The sequence below is a fragment of the Bemisia tabaci genome, chromosome 9, assembly GCF_918797505.1.
Source record: "Bemisia tabaci chromosome 9, PGI_BMITA_v3".
NCBI classification, from domain to species: Eukaryota; Metazoa; Arthropoda; class Insecta; order Hemiptera; family Aleyrodidae; genus Bemisia; species Bemisia tabaci.
The window spans coordinates 11,317,063-11,343,143 of NC_092801.1; the positions used below are offsets into that span (position 1 = coordinate 11,317,063).

The window sequence follows — 26,081 nt, forward strand, 5'->3', positions numbered from 1 at the left end:
ATGAGCCCTGCTCCCCGTTTACGGCCGTTCTTTCCCGGGCTCACGCTCGGAAAGCACTTGGGTGCTTTTGCCGGCAACGGAATTCCCCAGCGCACTACCACCGCGGACCAAATTACGAGGCCCAGCCTGTATTTTTGCGAGTGTGTGTGTGCGCCAGGTGTCCCTTTGACGAGCCGCGGAATGTTGCATCTGATCAATGAGTGCGAGAGAGATGGACGATTCCCAGGCGGCTTGGCAAAGCCGAGTGGTCTCCTTTGACGTGCCGCATCTGCCCAATGAGTGCGAGAGAGAGAGACGACAAAACAGCGTATCGACCAATCCAAGATGAGCCCTGCTCCCCGTTTACGGCCGTTCTTTCCCGGGCTCACGCTCGGAAAGCACTTGGGTGCTTTTGCCGGCAACGGAATTCCCCAGCGCACTACCACCGCGGACCAAATTACGAGGCCCAGCCTGTATTTTTGCGAGTGTGTGTGTGCGCCAGGTGTCCCTTTGACGAGCCGCGGAATGTTGCATCTGATCAATGAGTGCGAGAGAGATGGACGATTCCCAGGCGGCTTGGCAAAGCCGAGTGGTCTCCTTTGACGTGCCGCATCTGCCCAATGAGTGCGAGAGAGAGAGACGACAAAACAGCGTATCGACCAATCCAAGATGAGCCCTGCTCCCCGTTTACGGCCGTTCTTTCCCGGGCTCACGCTCGGAAAGCACTTGGGTGCTTTTGCCGGCAACGGAATTCCCCAGCGCACTACCACCGCGGACCAAATTACGAGGCCCAGCCTGTATTTTTGCGAGTGTGTGTGTGCGCCAGGTGTCCCTTTGACGAGCCGCGGAATGTTGCATCTGATCAATGAGTGCGAGAGAGATGGACGATTCCCAGGCGGCTTGGCAAAGCCGAGTGGTCTCCTTTGACGTGCCGCATCTGCCCAATGAGTGCGAGAGAGAGAGACGACAAAACAGCGTATCGACCAATCCAAGATGAGCCCTGCTCCCCGTTTACGGCCGTTCTTTCCCGGGCTCACGCTCGGAAAGCACTTGGGTGCTTTTGCCGGCAACGGAATTCCCCAGCGCACTACCACCGCGGACCAAATTACGAGGCCCAGCCTGTATTTTTGCGAGTGTGTGTGTGCGCCAGGTGTCCCTTTGACGAGCCGCGGAATGTTGCATCTGATCAATGAGTGCGAGAGAGATGGACGATTCCCAGGCGGCTTGGCAAAGCCGAGTGGTCTCCTTTGACGTGCCGCATCTGCCCAATGAGTGCGAGAGAGAGAGACGACAAAACAGCGTATCGACCAATCCAAGATGAGCCCTGCTCCCCGTTTACGGCCGTTCTTTCCCGGGCTCACGCTCGGAAAGCACTTGGGTGCTTTTGCCGGCAACGGAATTCCCCAGCGCACTACCACCGCGGACCAAATTACGAGGCCCAGCCTGTATTTTTGCGAGTGTGTGTGTGCGCCAGGTGTCCCTTTGACGAGCCGCGGAATGTTGCATCTGATCAATGAGTGCGAGAGAGATGGACGATTCCCAGGCGGCTTGGCAAAGCCGAGTGGTCTCCTTTGACGTGCCGCATCTGCCCAATGAGTGCGAGAGAGAGAGACGACAAAACAGCGTATCGACCAATCCAAGATGAGCCCTGCTCCCCGTTTACGGCCGTTCTTTCCCGGGCTCACGCTCGGAAAGCACTTGGGTGCTTTTGCCGGCAACGGAATTCCCCAGCGCACTACCACCGCGGACCAAATTACGAGGCCCAGCCTGTATTTTTGCGAGTGTGTGTGTGCGCCAGGTGTCCCTTTGACGAGCCGCGGAATGTTGCATCTGATCAATGAGTGCGAGAGAGATGGACGATTCCCAGGCGGCTTGGCAAAGCCGAGTGGTCTCCTTTGACGTGCCGCATCTGCCCAATGAGTGCGAGAGAGAGAGACGACAAAACAGCGTATCGACCAATCCAAGATGAGCCCTGCTCCCCGTTTACGGCCGTTCTTTCCCGGGCTCACGCTCGGAAAGCACTTGGGTGCTTTTGCCGGCAACGGAATTCCCCAGCGCACTACCACCGCGGACCAAATTACGAGGCCCAGCCTGTATTTTTGCGAGTGTGTGTGTGCGCCAGGTGTCCCTTTGACGAGCCGCGGAATGTTGCATCTGATCAATGAGTGCGAGAGAGATGGACGATTCCCAGGCGGCTTGGCAAAGCCGAGTGGTCTTCTTTGACGTGCCGCATCTGCCCAATGAGTGCGAGAGAGAGAGACGACAAAACAGCGTATCGACCAATCCAAGATGAGCCCTGCTCCCCGTTTACGGCCGTTCTTTCCCGGGCTCACGCTCGGAAAGCACTTGGGTGCTTTTGCCGGCAACGGAATTCCCCAGCGCACTACCACCGCGGACCAAATTACGAGGCCCAGCCTGTATTTTTGCGAGTGTGTGTGTGCGCCAGGTGTCCCTTTGACGAGCCGCGGAATGTTGCATCTGATCAATGAGTGCGAGAGAGATATATGAGGTAATATGTGTTACATGCCGATCGCCGCGCCGAGGGCTTCTCCTTTTCATCTCAAGTCCTCGTCATCATTTCTCTCTACCCAAGTAGCAGTGATCGCGATAAATTGCGATTTAATTGGAGAATGTATCGCGATTTTATCGACGTCGCGATTTATTGCAATATTATCGGGAGAAAAATCGCGATAAATTGCAACAAAATCGCGATATTATCGAACGCGATTTTATAGAGATAAAATTGCAATAAATTGCAATTTTTCATTAACGCATGAATGACGCATATGAAAGATGTTTCTATTCCGCCGCCGCCGTTTTTACCGAGATCCGTTGGTAACTTAACCATCTCATTTTTTTTTATCAATTATTAGTATAATGTTACAAAGACAGACTGGTAAGCTTACCTGAAAACCGGTATTTTTACTGATTTTTTCAGGTAAGAATGCCACTTTTATTGGTAATCAATCCCCGGTAACTTTACCATTTTATCTCGGTAATTCTACCACAGTCGATAAAAACTATTGGCGTTTTTCTCAAGGTCCATCGGTAACTTTGCCATCTCACTATTATTGGTAATTTTACAGAGACAGAATGATGAGATTACCAATAGAACCTTATTTTACCAACCGTATTTCAAGGTATGAAATAAAATACAGAGGAGGGAAAATTAAAAAAAAAAAAAAAAAAAAAATAATCCAATGAAAAATCGGTGTCAGTCAACGCAAAGACATAAGTTGTGAGGTTGCGAAGCGCCGATCCATGTATAAGAGGCTTCAATTCGCACACGCAAGTTATACAGGGTGAGCGAAAAGTCCCCGACCCCCCCTCTAACTTTTGAACGAATTGAGCTAGAGAAATGAAACTTTGGGAATGTTCCTATCTCAAAGAGGACCATCTTTTGAGGGGGTCAACATTTTGGTCCCCCCCTCTGGGGGGAACAGGGGCCCCCCAACTTTTTTTTTTCAAATGGCAACCCCTATCTTGTGATACCTCATTCGAAAGAGCATAAAAAAATAAGAATTTTGGCGCAAACCGCAGATCAATATCTCAATTTTTGACCGAGTTATGATAGGTCAAAGGTCAAATTTGACCTATTTTCAAAAAATCATAACTCCGGTTCAAATTATCGTAAAGAAAAAAATAAAACGGGAAAATTTACCAAATTGTGTTCGCTTTTACGTAAAAATTGCAGAAATCACTTCGATTTAATTTTAAGGGGGGGCTCGGACCCCCAAATACGTCAATTCAAAGGTCATTCAATTTTCCCGCGAAATAAGCCAATTTCCTTTGGATTTGCCTCCACATTATCTCAGTAAGGTCAAAATCAGTTCAACATTACGTTGGCAAGTCCCCAAATTTCGGGAAAAGTTAAAAAAACGAAATTTTAACGGTCAAATTTAATCACCTTAAATTTCGTTTTTTTAAACTTTTCCCGAAATTTGGGGACTTGCCAACGTAATGTTGAACTGATTTTGACCTTACTGAGATAATGTGGAGGCAAATCCAAAGGAAATTGGCTTATTTCGCGGGAAAATTGAATGACCTTTGAATTGACGTATTTGGGGGTCCGAGCCCCCCCTTAAAATTAAATCGAAGTGATTTCTGCAATTTTTACGTAAAAGCGAACACAATTTGGTAAATTTTCCCGTTTTATTTTTTTCTTTACGATAATTTGAACCGGAGTTATGATTTTTTGAAAATAGGTCAAATTTGACCTTTGACCTATCATAACTCGGTCAAAAATTGAGATATTGATCTGCGGTTTGCGCCAAAATTCTTATTTTTTTATGCTCTTTCGAATGAGGTATCACAAGATAGGGGTTGCCATTTGAAAAAAAAAAGTTGGGGGGCCCCTGTTCCCCCCAGAGGGGGGGACCAAAATGTTGACCCCCTCAAAAGATGGTCCCCTTTGAGATAGAAACATTCCCAAAGTTTCATTTCTCTAGCTCAATTCGTTCAAAAGTTAGAGGGGGGGTCGGGGACTTTTCGCTCACCCTGTATAGCGGTCATAGCATAGTGACAATGTGCTGGCCTTCCACCGTAGCGATTGGGGTTCGAATCCCCGCGGAGGCTCCGGGGATTTTACGCTCGTCTTCGTCAAAGGACCTGACGGCTGAACCTAACGGCAATCGGCTGACAACTTTAACCCCTTTTTTTTGGCGATTTTATCAATCGCTAGGATCATCAACATCTGAGCGATCATCCTCGATCTTATCGCGATAAAATCGCAATTTTTTCGGGCCGATAAAATCGCAATAAAATCGCGAAAAGATCGAGGATAATCGCTCAAATGTTGATGATCCTAGCGATTTTATCGCCGATAAAATCGAGGATAATCGCGACTTTATCGGCGATAAAATCGCGATTTTTCCGTTGAAAAATGCTACTTGGGTAGGTAAGTCGCTTCCAGGCCGTTCCAGGCGCGTCGTGTTTTGGCTGCTCCAGGCCAAACTGCGTGTTTGGTTTCTCTCTTAACTCGACTAATTAAAGGTGCTGCCTCTTGTATCACTGAAAGACGACAAAAGTAGAAATTACTATTCTCTCAGAAAATTAGAGATTTTGCCGCCTTTTCTCGTTTGTAATTTTTTTTTCTAAATCCGATTTTTTTTTTTTATACCTACATTAAAAAAAATTGCAAAATTTGCCGCCCCCTAGGGATGTCGATACTCAGGGAAGTATCGATACTCGGTATCGATACTGGTATCGACTCTAAGCATCGATACCGGTATCGAGCATCGAGCTGAAGTATCGATACTTATGAGGTATCGATACCATCGATACTATTTCTGAATTATGCCGTGATTCTGAGTGTGCGTATGTCTGTCGGCCGTTAAATTCCGCCAGATTTACGCCTCTCTCGAAAAAGCCCTGTTCGCGTCCTTAGTCAACTATTTTGAGCCTTTAACTACACTTATCGAACTGAGCTTTTAACATTTTTGTTGAAGTATAATCATTTTGAGAAACTTGATTACTCCGTCGTTTGTCACAGTGCATCATGAAGGTGAAATAGTGGGGAGAGAATTTTTTAAAAAAGAAAAAGAGGCCTTCTTCATGGCCAAATCAGATTAAGTATCGATACGTCGATACTGGGGTCTTGGCATCGATACTGCATGGTATCGATATCGTGGAGTATCGATGCCGAGTATCGTTAAGTATCGATCGAAAGTATCGATACTTTGCAAGTATCGGATAAGTATCGACATCCCTACCGCCCCCTATAGATTTGCCGCCATGGGCCACGGCCCATGTGGCCACCCCCTTAATCCGGCCCTGGTCCAATCGCGTTCTATACAACGCTTTCGGGAGGCTTCTCGACTCAGCAGTGTTATTTCCCACCCTGTGTTGCTCAAACTACAAACAACTTTCTACAGCTGAGCCAAAGCGTCAAGCTTGAGGTTGCCAGATTTTCATATCGCAGAGAAAGTCATGGTAATTTGTAGTGTGTGCGATTTGAGTCACGTAGACCATTAAGTTTTCATGAGCGGGAGGTTTGAATTCACGCATCAAGAAACAGTACCTAAATATATTGGGAAGGAGTTAATTTCAGTAATTTTAGCTGCGCAAATCTTAGTCTGCGTAAAATTTTGGTTCAGAAAGCATGTATCAGAATGCTTGACTTTGTACCCTGTCTTGTGGTCCATTGTCATGTAAACATAACGTATTGCGTGTGGAACTGTTGGACAAAAACACTTGGTCAAATTGGAATGGTTTGTTGCGCATTTTACTCAGTTATACCCAATTCTATGATCTAATTTCTTTTAAATAATGCCTTTGGTTCGAAGATCATTATTTACTGACTGGTTCAAAGTTATCGTTCCAAGATTTGACATTCTACTCTACACCTACAGTACCTACACATTACTTGAAACATAAACCAAAGGAGTTCTCGTTAAGTGAAAATTTGCGGAAATACTTTGGAGCCTAGGATATCTGAAATTTTCAATTGAAATAAGCAGTCTACAGTGTATTGGCATTGAGTGTTGGAAAATAAGTTGAACCAGGTTGAATGTACTTATCCAACTTAGCAGCTACAATGCGGCATGCACCTTTATCTTCACATGTAGGTAATAAATTGATTTTTACGGAGAGCATAATCCACACCTGACAATCATGATGATTCAAGGCTTCATATGCTTTAATCTGCTCTGATACAGTACAGGGAGATGAGAGCAACTGGTCTGTAACTACGTTATATGGATTGGGTAAGTAAGATGAACAAAGAACGCTGGTGCCTCCTTCAATTATGAGAGCACATTTCAGAATATGCTTTAGTGCATTGATTAATTATCAAATGCCTGAAAGAGGAGAAATATGCCCCCAAAATAGTGGTATTCAAAGAGTTTATTAGCCTAAAACGTTAGTCATTGATCAAATGTAGTTTATTTTTCCCCCTCATGATAGTGTTGCAACTGGTTGTAGTATTTACATCTCAAATACTTACATACCGCCATGGACAGTTATTGTCAAGTAAATCTGTTGTGTTTATTTAAATTTTAAGTGGGAGTAAACTTTGAGGTTGGTATACGATTCAGGAAGATCTTTACTCTGAGCTCACTACGTAGTTTCTTGCTCTGTCTCTTGGGTAGGTAGGCCTTATAGTCTTGCAGTGTTTGCTACGCTAATCCATAGAATATAAAATTTAGAACGACGCAGGAATGGATAGTTGTCATATATATATATATATATATATATATATATATATATATATATATATATATATATATATATAAAAGAGTTGTTTTGATATTTATAACTTTGATCTGGTAGAGGACAGACTCTTGGTCCAAGACCTATTTAAAAATATTTTATCTCGGGGGAAAAATTTGGAGATGACCATATAGTCCCATGTAATTTTCAGTCGAGAATTGATTGCTCCTACTTTCAAGATTTTCGGGCTGAACAATGAGAAAAATATTATGGTGAGGAATTCTAGCTTTACGGAAAAACTGAGAGAGATCAAATTTTTTTATTTATTTTTATTAAAACAAACAAAATAATAACAAGCTAGATAAAACACAAGGAATGTAACTTGAAATTTGACGGAAACTCAACTATGATTCATTAAATTAGATGTAAAACAATAATCCATTTGAAATGAAAAAAAAAAACATGGTTCAAAGTACCTGATGATACTGAGCAAGAACATCTCAGTAAAATAGTGATCAGTTCGTTTATTGCACGATTGAATGAAGATACATGAAAAAGTCAAATGTTTTTTTAATGTGAAACAAATTTATTACAAGCCTTTGAGGGAAAAATTACCAACAAGACAGAAAATTGTGACATTAGTAACTCCTGATTTCAAGAATTTCATCTGAGGTTCCTGTGTTTTTCAATATCGTTCTTAGCTAGCATCTAAGTATTGATGGATTTGAACTGATTTGAAATAAAAATAAAATAAATAAAAAACATTGATACAAAAGATCAGATTTAAAGACGCTGAACCCTTGAGGCATTAAAAAACGTTGAAATTGCAGAGTTGTTAACTAAAGATTTTCTGGGGAGGCAAAGATCTGCCAACTTCCCTAGAATATAAATATATATATATGTACATATAAAAACACTTTGTAAGAATATCACATGATTTAGTTTACAGTTTAGAACAAATCAGACTTGAGAGCAAAGAAATTCAAGCTTTGTACACGATAAAATACAAAATTGCCGTTTCATGCACAGGTGCCTATAAAAAAATGAAAAATGTCAGAACTACGACTTGAGGATCATGTAAGTAAGTCTAAAAAAATTAAACATAATTTAATCTTAAAAAATTATTTATGGGGAAAAGGGAAAAACTCCTCATTCATGATAATTCAGTTGCAGGGAATGGATCAATGATGGAAATAGAAAAACGGGGAACTCAATTCCAAAATTTTACTCTCGTTTCTTTTCCAGTTAGAGGCACTTGACAAGGTACAAATTATAGCAATTCATTAAATGAAGTCTCTTCAAAATTTTAAGCAGAAAAAGATTCACACGACGGAGACTTTGGAAATTCACTCTGAAAGAAGATAAATATTTGCAAGAGTGGAACCACTAATTCTCCCTCACCCAAAAAAGCAACTATCTGCATCGGGAAGCTAAGGAAACGTATGATGTTTCCAAAATAAGCCGAAAATATTGGTTCCCTATCACAAGATGCACTTCAATTAGCATTTGTTAAATGCTAAGCGATATAAATGGCCCCATTTGAATGATCTATGTTCCATTTCCATTAAGTGTCCATGTTCATATCTTACTTAGGATTTATTTCCCAAACATCCCATTATAAAGTATTGCTTTCATTGTATCATTCTGAAAGGATTAGGTATATAACAGGGTGCTTCGATTCATACTTTTGTCTGATAGCGCATTTTTTCAAAGGTAGAATCTCCCAAAAGTAAACAAGAGAAATCGTCGAGACCAACATTTTCCAGTCTCGATGGACCTGTAAGTTCTTAATTTACAAAAAAATATATCTACGATGGGTTCTAAACCTAAATTTGCACTCAGATTTTTTAAATCAATTTGGCAACTTTCACGACATGTTTTTTCCCCTCTTCATAAAGAGAGTTAAAATGATCCCGATACTGAATCAGCAAGAAATACGTCCATTTGTGATGATAATAATTGCAACTGTGCACTGAAAAAGGAGCCTTGTTGCTGATTAACTCAAAACTGAAAAATTGGTAGCACTGTTCAGGGGGGCGTTCTACAATAATTTGAACAGAAAAAAATAAAGAAATAAATAAACCTGGCATTAAGTTAAAGTTATGATAGTTTGAAGTTCGGAGCTATAAAAACATGATTCTTAGAAAAAACTACTTTAATTTGCCAAGTTGAGGGCTTAAAACTGTCTGATCAGAATGTAATTTACAATTACAACAATACTGACCTAAAGCGCTGGCAACTTCGCCTCCAGGATACTACAGATTTCCGCCCAAAACTCACATTTTGATTTTTGGATCGAACGAAAGTTGCCTCTGATTTTTAAAGTCCCTTTTTGATGGACGCTCAACCTTGAAGCAATTACTATCAGAAAAGCAACTCTAGATAAACTTTATTCTTCCACCAACAGGACATTTAGCTCACCTGAGAGTCCTTTGAGCACCATAAAATTTCAAGGGGCAAAGGGCAAACGCGTAGTAGGAGAGAACATCTTAGAGAAAGACAGTTTGAAATCGAGTTGAGCAGATTTACACCATTAACTGATATCAAAGGGTGTATGGACATCTTTCAAGGTGAGGATAAATGCAGGTCTTACTTTTTGAAGAGCTTCAACGCACTTATTTACCGTTGGATAGTGAGCTGAGTGGTGGCTGGAGTAAATCGTGGTACTGTAGAAGAGCGTTGCGCAGCGAGTCGGACACTTGCGCTGAACTGGTTCCCATGCAGTCAACCAGGAAAGGATACAGACTGATAAGTTGGTCCCATACAGAGCGATTGACTGAAAAAGAAAAATAATTTGATTGACCAAAACATTAACAGTAAAAAAACACTTTAATACAGGGAGCTGGCTGGAAAACGTATGAAATAAGACCTCCTGCAGGAAGAAGGAATTTCAAGCATACAGAGGAATTTTTTAGGGGGAAATTTCCATAAGATTGGGTTGTAAATCAAAATGAAGCAGTAGACTGGAAAAAATGAAGCACCGCAAAATATGCTATCTCATCAAGATTACACGTAAATGTTGTTTCAAGAAATGCTGCAATGAAATACAACAGTAAGTTGAGAGATGGAGATGTTGTATGTGTGAGGAATTTGCGATTTGACTATTGATTCTCATGTAAAAGTTCCCGAGAAACACAATGGTGCCACTGGTTATCTCTGAAATCAACTCCCAAGCTCAAAAAAAGCTCTCAAGTTGAGGCCAAAATGGAGGGGATATACCATGCTGTTCTGAGAGTCCATCTCTACATCAAGACAAACTCTCCATGTAAAGATGAGGGGCAAATACATTGACAGGGCTGCCACTTTATTTGGGGACTTTAAAACTGAAAACGCGGCAACCCTGCTAATGTATTTGCTCCCTATCTTTACATGGAGAGTTTGTCTTGATGTAGATGTGAACTCTCAGGATAGTGTGGGATATACCCTCCATTTTGGCCTCAACTTGAGAGCTGTTTTTGAGCTTGGGAGTTGATTTCAGAGAAAACCAGTGGCACCATCGTGTTTCTCGCGAACTTTTGCATAAGAATCAATAGTCAAATCGCAAATTCCTCACACATGCAACACCTCCATTGCCTGCTCTAGAGGGCTTCTCTCGAAGTTCGTCCTGCAAACTTCATAAATCTTGAATTTTTCAGGGAAAATCTTCATATTTTCATTGCTTCTGTATTGACCACTCAAAATCCTTATTTTTCCAGTGGATTAACAATTTATGTAGGGGTAAACACCCTGCATCCTCCAAAAAGGACCTTCTAATGATACAGCACTGTTAATTATATGACAAGGAGATTTTTAAACATACCTTTTTCAGGAGTTTTCTTCAAGGATACTATTAGAGTAGTTATGGCCTTGAGGACAAACGATATTTCTGACAACCTGTATCTGAAATAATTTGCAAAATAAATTAAAATTTTGGCTCATTTGAAAGATGAGAAACAATAGCCAGCAAGTCGCTTGGACTTGGAAAAACTGAAAATAGTTTCAACTGTGCTTTCTACAGTGCCTCTAAGATTTTGATGACACAGATCAAAGATAACTAAACAATTGAAACGGGTTAGTTGTTACAATCATTTTTGTAGAGGACAATAGGTCCATTCTACTAGAAGTGATTCCTGTTCATCCAACATTGACCCAAAACATCTATATGCAGAAATTTCGAAGAAAAAACGTTATAACAGCCTAAAGCTACCATCTTGAATATCTAAGATGCTGTGTTTCCAATTTTCTGTAGAGTTTGAACGAAAGATTCCCCAATACCCCGCTTACATGCGTCTGGTTCAGATGTGGAGAGTATTAAATAAACCAATTTTACTGAAACTGAGAATTTTGAAAGTCTTACATGCAAAAATCCAGGACTCCTAACTTATGTCAGTTAGGAAAGTATACATTATTGGAAGAAAGAGAAAAGTAGAAAAGGTAAGAACAAACAAGAAACAGGAAAAGAGAGAGAAAGTAAGAACAAAGGAGAGAAAAAAGAGATGAGGCAGAAAGAGGAAAAAGGAGACAAAGGAAAATTAAAAGAGAACTAAGAGAAGGGAAGAGGGAAGTCTTCTACTCGTCCTCTTTCTCCTCTGTATTCAAATCAAAGAAAAAATTAAATTGCTGATTCAACAATTTTGTAGTTAAAAAAAGTGACTGCAATGTTTTAATGTATTTTTTCCAACAAAAAAGTGCTGCTTTAAGCACCTCTGTGGTTGAATTAATTTTCCACTTTGGTAAAATGTACATTTGAAACATGGCAGTCACTTTTTTTACAATTGAATTGTTAAATCAGCAATCCATTTTTTTCCGTGTGCTTTTCTATCGGAAATATGTTAGGAGTTCAGAACTATTCCACATGAGTTTTTTTAAACTCGCAATGTAGTGCCATTCATTTATCACTCGATACAAATACAGATACCATAAATGTATCAAGGCAGCTGAAAATACAATTTGCTAATTTTCAAAAGGAAAATCATATTATGTGATGTTGCGAGACTAATTAATAAATTTACATCACCTGGAGAGTGGGCATTTCCCGCTACGGCTCTCATCTTGAACGTATTGTTTCAAAACTTCTTGGAATCTGAAAAGAAGAGCAGTGACAGCCAATCTTCCTGCAAGACCGTTTTCATCCTGGAGTCCTTTCAGTCCTTCAAGACCTTCTCCGTTCAGTCCGTCGAGAAGCGAGAACTGGAGAAGAGTTTCGAAGCACATCTTGGCGAATTCTTCCCGTAAATTCGACTCTGCGCCTGAGCCTGTCATTAAATCAAATAAGTTTGGAGTATTATATTATTTTAAATCTTATCACTGCAGGATAAGTTTATTCAAAGATAAAGGCGGACTTTGTCTAGGCTTTTAATTTTTTAGTCATGGAGGTAATTAATTTTGGTATTACTTTTTCAATACTTTTTACATCCTTCATGGAGCAGTTGCAGTTTTCTGTTTTGAAAAATTTTAATGAATACCGCTCTCTGCTGATGATACATACTTGTTACAAAAAACTGGTTATGACTTTTCATGACACCAACAGAAAAAACAGTAATTATGTACCCTGTCTAATGATCCATTGTGATCCAATAAGAACTTGTCTAAAATTTTCCGGAGGATTTTTTATCCATTGAAACAGAATGGTAAGCCTAAAATACACCATGAATTCTTGGAGTTTCAGTTTTGAACGTTACCTGATAGATATATTTCTGAATAGTGAGGTTTCATACTAACCTGACAAGGACGGTATAGGCTGCGCAGACAAAATAGAACCTTTGTTTAAAATTATCACAACTTTAAGAATGAATTCCCTTGGTATGCTGACAGAATGCGACAAGACCTCGTCTTTGAGTAAATCTATAATCTGGCAATCGACTGCCTCATCCTCGATGATTTCGTCCGACGTCAACTCTGAGGGGTGGCCGCTAACAAACACAGAAAATAAATAATGTCAAAAAAGTGTCAAAATGGGGTAAAGTGTTTGAATCTCTGTTTGAAGACAATTTGATAAAAACTAGGTTATGACCTTAATCATTGGGATTGAATAAAACCTTTTGGAATCTAGGGACATCTTTTGGACTTCTGGATTTGGTGACAAGTTACTATTTGTAATGAGTGAAAAATATAGAACTGGAAAAAAAAATAAAATCATGGGTAAATCATGGGAATGGGTTGCTTAATAATTAGCCGATTTTGAGGAGCAAAAATGCATGAAATCAATTCTGCTTCTTTTTCTAATTTCAATAAAAATAAACAGATGAGGCATAAAATCACCCAAAATTTAGCCTCCATGAAACAGAACCAAGAGGAACCAGAGGTCAAGAAGAACCATAATTTTTAAAGACATTTTTAGATAGATTCCTTTTCAAAAGGTCCAATGTAGAAAATCATATCTACTCAATGATGCTCAAAAACAGAAATTCGTAAAATCTAACATTGCTCGGTTTTTTATTCGAAAGATAGTGCACAACAAGAGATTCTGAAAATGTGCACGATAAAAGTTGTTCAAGTTTGGCATTTCTCGGCTCAATGTAAGTATGAAGTAGAGTGAAAGTTTCACGGTTTAAATACCTTTCAGGGAAAAGCAAAATGTTAAGTGCAGTTGCCAGTTCCGACCACATGGACTCAAATTCTGAATAATGCTTTCGCGCGAGTGGTATTCCTGTTGCCAGTACTTGTAACAAACTTGACACTGCGAGCTTCCATACACAGATGTAGGACCGGTCGTACCTCCTCTGTAAGGGTGCGTGGAAAACCTGATAGACAAACATTTCAGATATAAATATTGATGATACAGAGAAGAAGATACAAAAATAGTTTTCATCACTCATTCAGCAATATTCACAGATAATTTCAAGATCCTTAGGTTTGTTTTCTCTACATAAAAATTGAACATTGTCATAGAATCTGAAAAAATCCTAAGAGGGTATTTATTTTTTCACTTTAGCTATTGATATGTCATTGGGAGTTTACAACCTTCAAAACAGTTTGCGAACTGTAGACTGGTGGAGCAAAATAGAAAATGAACTCAAAGTACAAATGTGTGCCTTCTTTCATCATCAAGTATACTGGAGTATTTGCCTAAATTTTGTACCTTGCCACTTTCTTGAGATTGTTAGGTAGCAAATTAAATTTAAAGGATTTTGTGGAGAGTAGACTGTGTTAGATTCGATAGAAATTCTGCGATATTAGCGATCAAAGTTGTACTCAGTCACGCAGAATGTGAAAATAACTGACAAAATGGCTGCAAAAGTCAATTCGCACTGATCCTCTGTTTTATTTCTGATTGTTTGAGTGAAAAATCTTAAATAACTATAAAGAGGCTGAATATCAGTGTAAAACAACAAAAATTACCTGAATAATCATCATAAGAATTTGTCCGTTGATTACAGGTTTTTCGTGCGCTGTCTGTTCATATAAGTTGACGACCATTGCAATGGCTTTCTCACCAAAAGTTGCGCAGCTTATGGAGGCAGGATCACTCTAGAAAATAAAAAATTCCAATTGAGGTGGTGATATAAAAACACACAGGTCATTTTCAGCGATGGAGAGTAAATAGGATCAAAGTTCTTAATAACTAAAACAAAAAAAGAACCTTTATTCTTCAAAACACTTATTAAGGAATAAAAAAAATTCAATTTTGGAAATCCTATCTGTTTTTATAAAATAATCTTACATACTCTTTTAATGATTTCTCCTCTAGCAGTTTATAAGCTATCAGGTAGATTCAACCGGCATCCGCCTAACTGCATTTCACATGGTCTGATCCTCTCCGTTCGCGACGTTGCAGACTTCCTGCCATTTTTCATTTAGTTACTCTAGAAAACTAGTCAACGAATTTTCTTGAAACCTTCCTTCATATTTTTCTATGTCAGTAGAATATTCTGTGTAAAGGAGGGGTGGCGATTTGGGCCATTTCCGGCCCCACCTAATCCGGGACTTTTTTTGCTGTGATTCGTTACGTATAAGTGTCAAGAGAAAGCATGCCAAGTTTCAGGCCGATCGGCCCAATATTCGGGGGCAGGGGCCCCCCGAATTTTTAAGCGCAAAATCGGTTTTAATTTTGTAGCGCCGTCAATTTCGCTCGTATACAGATGAAAATTGGGTGCCAGGGGTAAAATTTTGCGTTCTTTCCATTTCCGCCGTCAAAATTGGCACTGGAGCAAAATTAGGGGGGATTTTGGGGGGTTTTTTCGCGATTTTTCGCGTTTTTTTACCAATTTTCTGCGGTTTTCATGCTTTAAGTCAGAGATTTTCAGCCAAACGACCACAGATTTGATTTCTACGCAAAAAATTACATAGGAACACAATGACCAACTAACACTCAACAGCGGATTTCTCTAGGAAAAACTGACCCATAAGTATGTGTTCACTCAGAAATTTTGAAAATAGCCATGTTTCGGGTACAGCCCAAGCTTGTAGCACTACCATATTCACATATGATACGCTCTAGGTCGACCCTGTTGATATTATCGGGAACTTGAAATGCTACCCGCTTGGGCGGAGGGTCGAATTCTCCTCAGAAACGAATAAAAAGGCGATAAAATTACGTTTCACGTGAATTGTTGCGAGAGGAATGTTATTATATCGGCAACTTTCACCTCCAACTTATGTAATTTTTTGCGTGCTTTCCATTTTCTGCCATGAAAATTGGCATCAAAGCAATTTAAAACGGGTTTTTTTGGGGTTTTATATCATTTTTTACAATTTTTTACCTGGATTTTTGCCCGGCTTTACGGTTGTTCATGTTTGAATCCTAAACAAATGCGCAATAAGAAATATTTTTTGGTTGGTGTAGACTTTTGTGCATTTAGGCTGATGCGACATCCTTTCAAGGATAATGGACGTGATATCTGATGCTATAGAAATGTGGGTGTAAATCACTGTAGACAGCTATTTATGGTATTAAGAGGAAGTTAATTTGTAAGCGTATTTCAGATTGAAGGTGCGCATCATGAAAGGTGTATGTCTGACGGGACTAGGTTGATGCAGTGGGGGTGGGGGGAGTTTTAATACATATATTCCAATGGGGTTAGGTGTGAATAATGAGGGTGTATCTATAAAGTTTTTAAGATATTAAAGGAATTTTTAAGTATTCATGTGGTTTTTTGGGGTGTATATTTTAAGCAATATAAAAAGGGTTATAGGGAGGTGGTTGAATTGTGTGATGGGGATTTAGGGTTTGATATATTGTTTTTGGTCTGTTGGGGGGGTGGGGTTTGGGGGTGGGAAGTTGTGTGTTAATGGAATAGAATTAATTGGATAGTTTAGTTGGGTGAAAGGGGTTATGAGGTGTTTTGGAGTAAAGAAAAATTATGAGGGATTTGTAGTAGGTGGGTCAAATGTTGGTGATTATGGGGAAGGGTAAGTTGAGTGAGTGGGTTGTGTTTAGTATTAGGGGATGGTGAAATTTATAGTGGGGGATTTGTGGGAGTGGGTTATATGTAGGGATGGGGGGGAAATGTTTGAAAGGGGGTGGGGGTGGGGGGGATGGGGGTTAAGTGGGTTGGGTTGTGAGTTTTGAATTGATGGGATTGAGATTTTAGAGTAGGTAATGTTAAAAATGGGGTTTTGGGGGGTTTTTTTTAGAATTTTTGAATTTAAAAAATTTTGAAAAGTTGGGGGGAGAATGATTGGGGGGTAGGGGAGTTTGGGTTTTTAATTTGGGGTAAAAGAAAAATTGGGGATGAGTTGTATGAGTTAGGGTAGAGAAGTATTTTGGTTTTAAGGTGGGGGGGGGAGAGGTTTTTTGAGGGGGGGAAAGGGAAAAAGGTTGTGGGGAATGAGAAGTTTAGGGATGGAGGAGGAGAGGGTATAGTGTTTGGTTAGTTGATATATGTTTTTTTGGAAAGTGGTTTGGGGGGAAGGTGTGGGAATTTGAAATAAAAGAAAGGGATTGGATTTATGGGGGAGGGGGGGAGAGTGTTATTAATATGTGTGGGGGTGGGGTTTGGGGGGTTAACAATGGCTATGGCCTATGTGGGTTTTGGCAACTTTAACCATGGAGTTTTTTCTTACTGCACGATGCAGTAATTATCCAATTGGAGGTGGATTTAAATAAAAACTTACTTGATTGAGAGGTTTTCCTTCCTGTTTTTCAGCCTTGATTGGTTGAAAAACGTACTTCGTGAGGGATAGTAATTGCTTGAATACTGGACATATCATTTTCTCCATGTTACTTGGACTACTGAGAACCTCCTGTTAACAGGAATGACAGAAATTAGACTTTAATTTGAACTCTCTTCATTACAGGGACTTATCTAAGACTGGAATTTTAAGCACTGTACAGTCCATCATTATGCTTCAGCAAAGAAAAAAAGATTTTTCAAAACTTCATGTGTCTGCAGATTGCCACTGTGTCTATTTAAACAGCAGCGCACTCAGATATTGTTCAGTATATCGCTAAATGGACTACAATGCAAAATGTGGATGGTATCTAGGATCAACTTTTAGGGGAAAAGTGGGGATGAAATTTCCCTCCAGATTTTTGAAAAAGGTCACCTGCGATCCACAAGAGTACCATTATTGACAGTAAGTATGGCCATTTGTATCTTTGTACTACAGGAAAACTGAGTCGCTTTTTGATTGGTCAACGAGTTTTTAGGCTTCATGATGCTCTTACAAATGTAAATAAACAAACAAGACGCCGACTCACCGTAACATTGATAAGGAGTTAAAATTTGACAAAAATTTCAATGGAGATGTTGCATGTGTGAGGAATTTGCGATTTGACTGTTGATTCTTATGTAAAAGTTCGCGAGAGACACGATGGTGTCACTGGTTTTCTCTGAAAACAACTCCCAAGCTCAAAAACAGCTCTCAAGTTGAGGCCAAAATGGAGGGGATATCCCACGCTATCCTGAGAGTTCACGTCTACATCAAGACAAACTCTCCATGCAAAGATAGGGAGCAAATACATTAGCAGTGATGCCGTGTTTTCAGTTTTAGAGTCCCCAAATAAAGTGGCAGCCCTGTCAATGTATTTGCTCCTTATCTTTACATGGAGAGTTTGTCTTGATGTAGAGGTGGACTCTCAGAGCAGCGTGGGATATCCCCTCCATTTTGGCCTCAACTTGAGAGCTTTTTTTGAGCTTGGGAGTTGATTTCAGAGACAACCAGTGGCGCCATCGTGTTTCTCGCAAACTTTTACATGAGAATCAATAATCAATAAGAATCAATAGTCAATCGCAAATTCCTCACACATGCAACATCTCCATTTCTCAACTTACTGTTGTATACTGTGCATAACCTCAAACTTGCTTGCTGATAACAGCCATCTTGGTTTATGGTTTATATTGTTTGTCTTGGGTCTCCCCAAGACATTGGCCTAATTCCTCTTTGGGAAAAACAGCCATTTTCAAAACGTTGGGATCACAATACTGATCATTTCCCGCTTAAACTGTTAACTTTGAACCAATGATTGGCTCGATTGTAGTCCACTAAAATTCTGTTCTGGGTTGGATGATCTCCAAAAAATATTGATCACGTCCCTTTGAGCATTGCCATCACAGTCTTGATCATCTGGCTGTTAGTGGAGACCGCAGACAGGCCCAGGAGGAATAAACGGTTGAAGGAAGGATAAAGAGCGCAGACGTTGGGAAGAAAAACTAAAGGATTGCGGAGAAAAGAAGACGAAGAACTGAAATTAAGGAAAGAAAAAAGGAAAGGATTCAGGCCTATCAAAAATGGCTCCACTACTATGAGCCAGCAGTGACGCAACCGCTCGCGACAGATGCTCACCACAGACTCAACAGCCATCTTGTTTGTTTATTTACGGCTGTAAGAACATTGTGTCAGCCTATTTTCTCACAACCAATGAAAAACCGGCACAGAATTGGCCATACTCTGTCTATAAAGGTACTCTAAGATCCATATCCCTTCACATACATGAAGAGCTATAAATAGAGGTGTAAAGAGCTTGAAGCTGATGAAAATGTTCGAAACGCACTTTTTGTAAGAGTTGCATAACGTTGAGAACGCCCTCTTGCAACTGTGAAAGGGCTGTCTCTGACGGTGGTATCGAGAATGGCGAGACATCATTAAATGTATGGGTTGTCACTGCTTTTTCTAGAATATCACAGAGCTTCTCTAAATCGGAACTCGAAAACCTGAGGAAAAAAAAAACACAAATTAGGAAACGAAAAATCGAATCTGGATAAAATTAAAAAAATCAAAGATAATAAGAATAGAGGACCGAAGTATACTGCCGCGCCAAGGAAGAACGCCGCATGGACTTTCAAGAGTTGCCAAATTTTCATCGATAAAATGTTAACTTTTGAGGAGTGTTATGATCATTTTTCCTTAAAATTTTCAGACACATTCGGTGAAGTTGCGAATAAAATTATCTGAAAAATTCGACAAAAAATATTTAGAGGAATATTTTTAAAATAATAATAAATAATATTTATAAAAATATTTTCCAGGAAATTTGTGTTTTATCGAGAGAAATTAGGCAACACCTGATGGCTTATGTGTCGTTTTTCCTTGGCATGGCAGTATAGTGAAGAGAAAATTCAAGAGCTAGGAGCAAGAGGGTCGTGAGGAACGTGGTTTGGAAACATAAAGCTGTTCATACTTTCAATCAGCTTGGGAAGGGTTCTGTATGTCTGAGAAAATTTGGTGGTAACATCAAACGTCAGATAAGCAATGTAAACTTCAAAATACAAGAGAATTTCAATGAGTAAGTATTCCTCCCTCTTTAAAATCTAAAAACAGGACCTGTTTAAGAAAACTTGGGCTTAGAATCTTCCTTAAGCTGTATGAAAGTCAGAATGCAAGGTGTGAAAGTTCTCCAACTTAATGTAATTTTCTTATACTGATAGTCACAACTCGTAAAAGGACTTCATTTCGCAATAAGGAACTTCAATTTCTAACTTACTGTCGATTTTGAAAAAAACATAAATGCCATTGGTTTCCCTATGCACATAAGTAGTTTTCCAGAGGAGCTAGAAACTCGAGTTGCAACTAGTGTCGTAACTAGTGTCAGGACTAGTATTACACCAAACAGCCTTTCTCTTTGAGGTAAAATTGTGCTCGAATGAGTTTTTTCCCTTTATACTGAGATTTCCAGTTTTCTGAATTTTCACGTACATTTGCTACATCTCCAACTTGCTGCCTATACGACTTGTGCATCTATCTGCAATCAGTTCGTGAGTCAGAAATTGTAATTCCTGATTGCAAAATGTAGTCCAAATGATAGAGCTGACAAACAAACTGAAAGACTTACCTAGAATGGATCTGCTGGAAAATCCCGGGGAAAATCTGTATTAACGCTGCGAGAAACTGTTGAGTTGGCAGATACTCAGGGTCCGATAGTGTTTGCACAGCTATTGACAGCCAAATTTTCCATGCAACATCCCACATTAGATTATTTGATTCACATTTCTCGTCAGTTACATCTGAGTTATTCAGGTAGAGAATTTCCTGGAGAGACCTCAGCGCAGCAAGAGAAACCTGCCAAAAAGAAAGAATAAAAAATTAGACATTTAAATAAAGAAATTTGCATTAGGAAATGAATCTTAAATTTGGAATTAAATTTTTGTGCTATTTCACTTAGAAGAATTCACAAGAGCTTCTTCTCATACCCACATCTTATGCAGTACAAACCATTGTGACTTCGGTTTGGTTAGACTTTCTTGTGTGCTTTTTGTGCTGTGATGTTTGTGAGACGCTGTGTTTTTGTGTTTTGTGTTATCTTATGTGTTTCTGTTATCTGTGTTATCTATTTGTGTTATCTTATTAATTTTATTTTTATTTTAATTATGAGCTTTTGTCGATTAGATTCCTTCTCTCATGGACAGTCATATGTAGAGGAACCACCTCAAAGGCATAAATTTAAAAATTTTACCTCATTGTTTTTGCTAACAGCAGCGTTTTCGACAAATTCTAATAAGAGAGACCATGCTCGGGAAAAGCCGCCTAATGATTCTAGAACGTTCATTTTCGTGTTGAACACTTTGGCCACACCGGATAAAGTTAGTACCTGAAAAAATTACAAAGATTAAATTATGGTTTTGAAAAAAAAAAAGTAAATTAAAAATAGGGTCTCTCATGGGTTGCTGCTGGTTCGTCCATAATTGACATTCACTGACCTCCTTTGCCCATTGCAACCACCCGCTTCCATCAAAGAATTGCTGCATTTTCTTTTTTTCTTCTTTGTCTATTGCTTTGTCCATCAATTTTAATGGTCAGCCCGCAATTACTGTATTACGGTTTTTCATTTTCGTTTTATATTCCCCCCCCCCCCCTTTCAAAATAACGCTTCTGCTGAAGGAAAGAAAGAAGCACAGAATTAACTCAATGATGTAAATTTAATACACATCAAGAGTATTTTATTTTTTATCATAATCTAAAAATAATAGAATTCGAGTCAAATAAAATAGGTAATTTTGCACAATGATAACGACGTTTCTTCACATTGATTTTTGCATTTACTTGCAAAATCGGAAGACAGGAGATCTTTGGTCACATTCTGTGAATCAGTCAACTTACTTTACATGAACTTTACCAAAATTTGAGTGACAAAAATAATATATAAAATTCAGTTTTTTTTAAAATTTGGATGAGAATTCCAGCAAAACAATCAAAATGACTAAAAACATACTTGAGTTTCTGCCCACTGCTTTTGCGCCGTATTCCTGCTGTGATGGATGAGGATATTTCCACCTGTGTCCACTTTTTCACTGCTGGCAGAATTTGATAGATTTCGCACTTGGTCAAGCAGAGGAAACAAAACCTGAAACAAGTTTCACAGAAAATAAGAATTCAAGTATACGGCCTCAACAGGGGGTCTAGCTTTTTTTCATTCTAGGAAATTCTGATTTTTCCCGATTTTCGACGGCTAAATCCTGATTGTTTGCGGAGAAAAATTAGGCAAATGTAACTTCACAAAAATAGCTTGATAAAAAAATCCGATCAGACGACCGACTTTTCTCAAATCCTGATTTTAGACTGATTTTCTCAATCCTGATTTACCTCAAATCCTGCAAGAATAGGGAAAATCCTGATGCTAGAAACTCTGCTCAGTAACGTGTGGGGAAGAGGGCATAAATGTGATTAATGGTTCTATTGCGCAAAAATGACATTGAAAACATCAACAAAATTTTCCATAACCGCAAGCATTATGTTTTATCATCTGCAAACAGGTTTACCTGGTGGCGTATGAAAATTTTTTTTACCCACAGTAACTTTAGGTCACATGTTAGGAATCCTAAGCTATTGCATATGAGTGTTTTTTTACATCCCTTATGCAGGTAAATGCATCAAAGTCACAGGCAAGTCACCAGCCACATATAAGAGAGGTTCCGTTGAAAATGTAAAGTCAAGTGTCTAACCTGCCACAACACCGAGTGCCATGTTGCATGGTTCAGTAAAGCACCGTGGGCGTAAATTGTGGAAAATAAGGTTTGTCCGGCTGATTTCCGTACGGCAGGACGCGGATCAACACAAAGTTTACCTGTGGGATAAAAAGATGCAGAACTTAAAAACTGAGCGCACATTCAAATTTGACACTTAAAATGGTACTGTTCAGTTGAAATTATTTTTTTGGTTAAACTCGGTTATTAACATTGAAGATTAATTTCATAGACTCAATTTTGACACATTATTTACCTACTATATTTGATAGAATTTTCCCATCTCTACCATTCTCACCTGTACCATTTTCACTTGACATTTGCGTCAAGGTTTATCCAGATTTCAAGGACAAGATTCCGGACTTTATTAGGCTTCCCCAGTGAAATAGATAAATAATTAGAATTACTGACTAATTTAGTCGGCCTACCATTTAATTATGCTCACCTTTGCTCTGGTACGATGGATGAATTTTGCAATTTTTGGAACGAGTTTTGATTCACGTTATAATTATCCACTTTTACTAAACTTAACAGGGTATCGTTGAAAGTTTTGTTAGAGGGACTTATTTTCAAGCTCTCAAACATAGAGGTACATGAAACATCCTCAGATCTTGCAGATTCATCATTTCAATGTTAAGTAAAACAAATTCATGTGAAAAAATCCAAAATAAAATTAACTGGATTCTTTTCTCCCCATCTGCTGAGTGCTTATAAACCTTGTTAAGTTGAGAGTTTGAGCCTTAATTTTGGGGACAACCAGAGACACCATCAATACAACAATAGATGAAAAAACAAGTAGCAAAAGCTACCTGCTGAGGGGGCGCCGCCCCCCCAGACCCCCCTTTCAAATTATATATGTGAGACTTTGAGTATCATAGAAGTCGTGCGGCGACATGCCGAATGAAATGCCACAATTAAAATTATTGGATCAGATGATGAGCTGATAAAAGCCTTACCTAGTAATTTGGGAACATTTCTGACACAGTTTGGTTGCTTTAACTATCACTTTGATTTGCGAAATACAAATCGTTTTCACTTCGTATTTGTAGTTAAATTTGATTTTGACTGACTTAGTTTCTGATGGATTCAAACTCATAATATACATTTAGGTTCCAGGGAAAGAAAAATGCAGATGAGCTACACTTCACATGAATATAGATTGATTAAAAATAAATAATCCGAAGAAGTGATGGAATAAATGATAATTGTTTACTAAAGTAAATACTATACCTAGGATTCATAGGAATTTTAAATAAAATCCCACCCATCACTAAAATAACCCATATGTATATACTCGTGGTGCCTGCTCTCGGCTCGATTTCGCCGAATGGAATTCTTTATCATCGCGGTTGTCCTTGTTGTGTGCAGGAGGAAATGAAGGCGCGCTCGCAGTAGCAAGAAGCAGACGCGCCAGGTTGCTTGCGACGCGTGAATGTAGCTTAACCTTCACAGATTAACAAACCGTCGAGCAGCCACGCGAAAAGTCCTATACCTTCATAGAGAAAAAAAGGAGGTATTTGCATCTTGAGGTTTGTTTACCCTGTGACGTAGGTCTGTACAACCTGGCCAGCGAAATCCGAAATTCGAACTATGAAAAATTGACCATAATTTCCGATTTTTCGATGTGTAAAATACACAACTCAGCAGGAGAAAGAAAGAAAAATCGATTCGATATTTCTGGAGATAAATGTATGGATACGGACGATATATCAACGTTGAAATATCGATACAATATTTTGGTCTAAAATATCGATAGTCTGGTGGCGCGGAGCGTCTTTGGGAGGGGGGGGGGAGGGGGGGGGGGGGGTTGGGCGCGTAGACGATAGAATATCGCACCCGAACTGAGCCTTAAGGCTCGAAACGCTGATCAATGTTCCCACAAAAATGACGCGGCGCAAACGGCTGCAGCCACGCCGGAGCGTGACTGTAAGAGGAGGAAGGGGGGAGGGAGGGCCCCCTTCGGCCCTGAGCAGACCGACGAAAGTAATAAAAAGCGAGAGTAATAAAAACAAAAAACTCAAGTTTACACGTGCAGAGCTCGAGGCATTGGAGCCAAATTGGTCTGTTTGTTATTTAGGGATAGTGTCCTAGCCTAAGTTTATTTAAAAAACAATTAAATAAGAGGAAGGATTTCAACCCTGAAAAATGTCTCCGGGACCACGACAGTCTGTGACCCTAGGATCGTCAGTTTTGGTGAGCACTGTTACAGAGATGGACCATTTTTTTTAGGGAGCAAACAAATCAAAATTTTGAGCCTTAAGTTGGTCGCAACCATATCCGGAAGTCGTTACAGTGACATTTTTGTGCAATATGCTTCTGTGGAAAGTGCAATACTTAATGAATACTTTTGACAAATCGTGTTTTTTCCGGTTTGCGCTTCAAACGTGATTTATTTGTGGAGTGTAATACGTTCCTTTTTGAATTGAAAAACTCGTCAGATGCATTAGATAATCGAGTACAGCATCTCTCTCTCATTTCTTAACGCAGGGGGCGGCAAATTTTGCATTTTTTTAAAATGTAGGTTTAAAAAAAATCGGATTCAGAAAAAAAAAATTACAAACGAGAAAGCGTCTTTCGGTGACACAAGAGACAGCACCTTTAATTAGTCAAGTTAAGAGAGAAACTAAACACGCAATTTGGCATGGAGCGGTGCAGCAGTGATGATGAGACCTTGAGATAGAAAGGAGAAGCCCTCAGCGCGGCGCACGGTGAATCGAGTCAATGAGAGAGGTCGGAAAAAATTTGGGAACTTAAAACGCTCATAACTCCGTTTATACAAGAATCTAATGTTCTGCAAGCTGTTCCACTGGTTTTCTCGTGATATTTTCTTCCAGTATCACCCCTTGAACTTTAAAATGTGATGAAATAAACATCAACATTTGCAGTTCTTGTCAAAAATTTCATGTCCGACCCCTCTAATTGACTCAATCCACTGTGCGGCGGTCGGCGTGAAACGCATAGCGCCTACAAGACTGTAGGAATACTTCACGCATTGCGCCAAACACAATGCGGTCAGCGCGGCGCGGCGGCGGAAGTTAAAATTATTAAACCACATTTATGTTTGTTCTTGCATAATTTTTACCTTCATTTCTTACAAATGGAAGGCCTTGTTCACACATATGTAGATAGGTTTACGGAACTTAACTTTCACGCAAAGTTCCGTGCGAACTTTTGCTAGTAGTGAGGGGCATAGTGTCCTTTCTTTTAATTTTTCTTGTTTTGCCGGTTGAAAATGCGGGTGTGATCCCTGCGAAACGTCCCGGGTTTCTTATTATATTTTATGTGTTTCTTTTTATTATTTGCGTCCTTAGTCCCGTTTTAAGTTGTTTCTCTGTTACTGTTTCGGGCCGATTAAGTTGTTTTTTATTGATGTTTCGAAACGAATGAGAAGGGGGCGGCAAAATACAGGTGGCCCATAGGCAGCAAGTAGGTAAATCCGGCCCATGGGCGGCAAGTAGGTAAATCCGGCCCTGTTTTTTAAATGAATTTTGAGTCAAATTTACGTGAGAAATTGATTTACCAAGATTATTTTTCTTAATTAAAATTAACTTTCTTTTTAATACAGTTTTTACGTAAATACATTTGTTCGTAATTTCCAATACTTTTTACGAAATTTTTATGTTAATTTAATTG

The 26,081-nt window shown here is 39.4% G+C and overlaps 1 protein-coding gene across 2 annotated transcripts in view; it reads right to left on the reverse strand.

Moving 5' to 3' along the window:
* Window positions 1-7,428: 7,428 nt before the first annotated feature.
* The window catches only part of mon2 (Mon2 homolog, regulator of endosome-to-Golgi trafficking), a 35,334-nt gene continuing 16,681 nt past the window's right edge, over window positions 7,429-26,081 (reverse strand). Inside the window, exons 18-29 of one of the 2 annotated variants that reach the window (XM_019056050.2) lie at window positions 22,428-22,549; window positions 21,698-21,829; window positions 20,942-21,076; window positions 20,321-20,547; window positions 19,043-19,202; window positions 17,164-17,292; window positions 14,449-14,577; window positions 13,666-13,850; window positions 12,829-13,019; window positions 12,125-12,362; window positions 10,928-11,001; window positions 7,429-9,904 (exon numbers count right to left, since the gene is read on the reverse strand). In XM_019056050.2, the coding sequence (XP_018911595.2) occupies window positions 9,744-9,904; window positions 10,928-11,001; window positions 12,125-12,362; window positions 12,829-13,019; window positions 13,666-13,850; window positions 14,449-14,577; window positions 17,164-17,292; window positions 19,043-19,202; window positions 20,321-20,547; window positions 20,942-21,076; window positions 21,698-21,829; window positions 22,428-22,549 (1,883 nt within the window). In that variant the 3' untranslated portion in view covers window positions 7,429-9,743. Of the gene's footprint in view, window positions 9,905-10,927; window positions 11,008-12,124; window positions 12,363-12,828; window positions 13,020-13,665; window positions 13,851-14,448; window positions 14,578-17,163; window positions 17,293-19,042; window positions 19,203-20,320; window positions 20,548-20,941; window positions 21,077-21,697; window positions 21,830-22,427; window positions 22,550-26,081 lie in introns of both variants that reach the window. The other variant, XM_019056049.2, reaches the window with a different exon arrangement.